Source organism: Sphaeroforma arctica (genome assembly GCF_001186125.1).
Source record: "Sphaeroforma arctica JP610 unplaced genomic scaffold supercont1.335, whole genome shotgun sequence".
NCBI lineage: Eukaryota > Ichthyosporea > Ichthyophonida > Sphaeroforma > Sphaeroforma arctica.
Window position 1 is genome coordinate 53925 of NW_014040223.1, and position 4238 is coordinate 58162.

At 40.4% G+C, this 4238-nt stretch overlaps 1 protein-coding gene across 1 annotated transcript in view; it reads left to right on the top strand.

Annotated features, from left to right (window-relative positions):
• The first annotated feature begins 412 nt into the window (after positions 1-412).
• SARC_05325 (hypothetical protein) overlaps positions 413-4238 on the top strand; it is a 13938-nt gene continuing 10112 nt past the window's right edge. The window contains exons 1-6 of the mRNA XM_014300825.1: positions 413-525; positions 1204-1267; positions 1528-1664; positions 2305-2342; positions 3270-3415; positions 3810-3975. Of these exons, the coding sequence (XP_014156300.1) occupies positions 461-525; positions 1204-1267; positions 1528-1664; positions 2305-2342; positions 3270-3415; positions 3810-3975 (616 nt within the window). The 5' untranslated portion in view covers positions 413-460. The remainder of the gene's footprint in view (positions 526-1203; positions 1268-1527; positions 1665-2304; positions 2343-3269; positions 3416-3809; positions 3976-4238) is intronic.

The following is a 4238-nucleotide window of genomic DNA, read 5'->3' on the forward strand; positions in this document are numbered from 1 at the left end:
TATTTGGTATATATATACAACTAACACGTCGTGTTATATATATATATATATATATATATATATATATATATATATATATATATATATATATAAAGCGTGTATATAAATGTATGTATGTATATATATATATATATATATATATATATATATATATATGCATGATATATATATATATATATATGTGTGTGTGTGTGTGTGTGTGTGTATACGTGCGTATTAATCTGGTTCTGGTGGTATATATGTATATGCGCTCTGAACTTATAAATGATTGATATGTGTTTATAAGCAGTTACGTATATATACATTTTTTTCTCGACCCCATGTCGTCTCTGTATGTGATATATATATTGTTGTTATTGCACGAGTGTCATCGTATGAACTGGGTTTTTTTGGCATGCTCATTTGCTCAGGGGATGAGGTTTTTGAGCAAGTGCCGCATGTGGTGCGAGATGTCCTGCTGATGTCGCAGTGGGACATAGACGACACGCATCTCGTACTGGGGCACTTACAGGCAAACAACGGAAAGTATGTTTTAGAGCACGAAGGTGTATTCATATACCGAGATTTGGCAACATTCTAGGGGCTTTTTGTCTATTTTTGCCGATCAGGGTTGTTTTTGAGCTCTAGCGTTGTCAATATTGCATCAATGTAAGATGGTCATTAAGTTGTACAAACTGCATTGACTTAGGCTCGTCTTCCAAGTTGTATCAGTCGTAAGGTCTGTTCGCAGCGCGTGTAGGCAGCGATGTATCCAGAGACTACATATATCATTTGACCATGTGATGCAGATGACATGCTAAAGCACAGGGTCATTTAACCATATGATGCCCGTGGCACGCTAAAGTACAGGGATATCAGTCTAAGGGTGCGGATTTGTTGAGTGGATGAACAGTCCTTGAATCATAGCCTCCTTGAAATACACTCAAATCTGCTGCCCACCTGCCATAATCGCAAAATATCGCGTAATCTATAACAATGTTGAGTACTTTCTACTGTATGAGAGATTTTTTTCATCCAGAACGCTATCCAAAACGGTAAAATCCTGGCACAACCTCATTCGAAGAAAACTCGAACTACCAAACATACCTTAAACTTACACACAGATGACAAGTACAAACATCAACGAAAGCTACAGAGCCCTCAACACCGTGCACATTGGGATCTCAATCTAACGGCTTCCATTGTATACATCTTCCTTCACAGATGCGAACAGAGCGATGCCGTGATCCTGGCTCATTTGTGTACTCTGCTGATGGCGCAGATACTGGTAAGCCTGTGCATGACGAGGTAGTGTTGACACGATGTACCTGCGTGTTGTGTACACCATGTAGTGACTATATGCACACTACTCAATTATCAGATACTACTATGTGTGACGAGCATGTGTTCACATGACGTAGCTGCGTGTTCTGTGCGCCATGTTGTGACTGTATTGTATGTGCATTACTGGTAGCCCATATGCTGTTTGTATCTATCACCATCGTACTTCTCGTTTTAAACTGTTTTATTCCTACATCCTGCCTGAAGGATGATTTTGAGGAGATATCGTGCGACATTGAGAAGTCTATTGACTATTGGAAGGGCCAGACACTGTACCCACTATTCTCGACAGTTTCACGGTTGCCCGTGCGGATCAATACTGTCGCACATCAGACTATGAACAGGTGGATGTGTTTGGGTGTTTTTGTGTATGGCGCTTTCTAGGGTACATCCATGCACATACATACATACATATATATATATATATATATATATATATATACTTTCACTCGAACTAGTGTATGTAGTGAAACATCTGGGGATTCGATGTATATAGCTACAATGTGCACGTACTACTGAAGTATACTATCGCTTTGCCGTATCATTTATACTTATCGTTGAGTGTCGTGGAACCAGTGATTACACGTCACTGTCTTTTATGTCCTCTGACTTGACTAGTGTTATAGCCAGCCTGTAAGTAGCGGAAAAAAAATACAAACTGTCCACAACTACGTGGTAGTGGTGGCAATTTGACACCCAAAGCTATCCACCGTGGCAACAGTCTATAGTAAGGTTCGGTGTGAACGCTAACATAATTGTGAATTTCTGATATCATATATTGTGAGATAATGTATTTGTGCGCGAACCTGTGTATGTGTAGTTGTATGCTCAAAGCAACATCAAGGTTTCTTCTATGTGTGTATGTGTGTACATATACCAATATTTTCATTACATCCAGTAAGTCTTGGTTTCTAACTTGTGCACCTGGCTGTTGGCGTTTGAACCCAATATCATGTTCGTATTGTTCTATCTCCTTCCATACAGATTGTTGTCTCCCATGGATATCCGGTCTATTATCGGAGGTAAGCGCAACCGTTGGAGTTGATGATTTCACTTATCTGAGTACATATACCGGTATATATACTTAAACCGATGTAGATGCATACATATACCGCGTGGTTTTTTCGACCGTGCTTTTACATGGGTTCCGGATTCTCAGAACAGTCCATTGCTGTAGTTCTGTGGGGAAATTGGTTACTCGAGACAAGCAGCAAGGTTGTAAGAGGTGGGAAGTCAGTGTCGTGACCACAGTGGTAGAACCATCATGCCGCCCTTCGTACGCGAGTGGGTTCTGCAGACCATGCACTATCAGTCCATTCTTTCTGCACTCATGTGGTTAGTTTTTCACCGCAGCTTGTATACACATCCGTGGGAGCCTGATTTACGCGTGTACGTGCATGTTTATCGTGTCCAATGTTTCATCGCATATACTTTGTGCGCGTATGACCACCGATTCTATTTTCTAGTCGTCAATGCACGGCATTTTTTTTCTGCCGTGTGTCTGCATGTGCACGTGTATGTTTTTTTCTCTGTGGTGTGTCTGCATGTGCACGTGTATGGTTTATTTATTTTTCTGCCGTGTGTCTGCATGTGCACGTGTATGGTTTATTTTGTTTCTGCGGTGTGTCTGCCAGTGCACGTGTATGGTTTATTTTTTCTCTGTGGTGTGTCTGCATGTGCACGTGTATGGTTTTCGTCCCTATTATCTGTATTTATCCAAAACGAATTATATAAACCACATTTGCTGTACCAGAGGATCTATTTAAACACTAAAACCCACAACCCCTAACGCAGACTTACTAGACCAGAGGCTACGGCTAGGCTATTGTATCCAATATTTCACAAATTGCTAACAAACATGTGCTATATGTATATATTTTATACCAATTGCGACCAAACATGTGCTGTTTGTAAAAATCAAATACCAATTGCTATTGATTACTGTGTAGTACCGTCCATGATAGTAAGAACGAATTCGGAGGATGTGGAGCAGAAAATACTGCATCTCAAGACCAGGAGGAATGTGGTTGCCATGACGACAGCCCAAGCAGTGGAGGCTTGGCTGCAGGCACTTTCTACCATAAACGTAGCGGAGGTAGGTTTCCTGCATCAAAATTGCTTGCTAAATATTATTTTTAACAAGTGCAATTGCCTTTTGCGACCGGCCAGAATTTGATCCTTGTACTCTTGATAATTCGAGTACATAAATGCCTATAACGAATGATCTCAAACAATACATGCACATAAATATCATTAGGTTGTAGATACGGTACACGGGATATACTAGATTGTTTCTCTGCCTAATCAACTACGTCTATCTGGCAAATGTGACTGCTAACCCTTTCAAAGCGGTGAAAATGATCACCGGCTGTCGAATATAAGTCCATGACACAGGCTGTGTTTGAGGCTATCGTCTATCTATTCGCCGTCCATTACATAGTCTGTGTGCTTATAGAGGCTCTCCCCTGTTTCTCCACCGAATGTATTAGAGCAACGAGGCCTTCCACAAAGAGGTGATGTCTTACAGCAACCAGTGTGTGGAGATCGCCCGAGACACACTGGAGTGTTCGGGTTCACTTGATCCCAGTCGATTGGGCCCAAAGGCACCTCATTTCAAGTGCCAGAAACTGATGGCAGATATGGACACAATTATGAGTAGGTACTTCTCGTTACATGTTGTAAATTGAGAATATGGCGTGTTCTTTCTTGCATCGGGGGTCTAGTACGATTCGGTGTATGAGATGGATGAGGACTTTAATTGTTAAGCATTAGTGGTCCACGCCGATAGGAGATAAAAGTATCACAATTGAAATTAGTGATAGCTATATTATATATATATATATATATATATGTATGTCTGTATGTATGTATGTATGTATGTATGTATGTATGTATGTATGTATATATATATGTATATG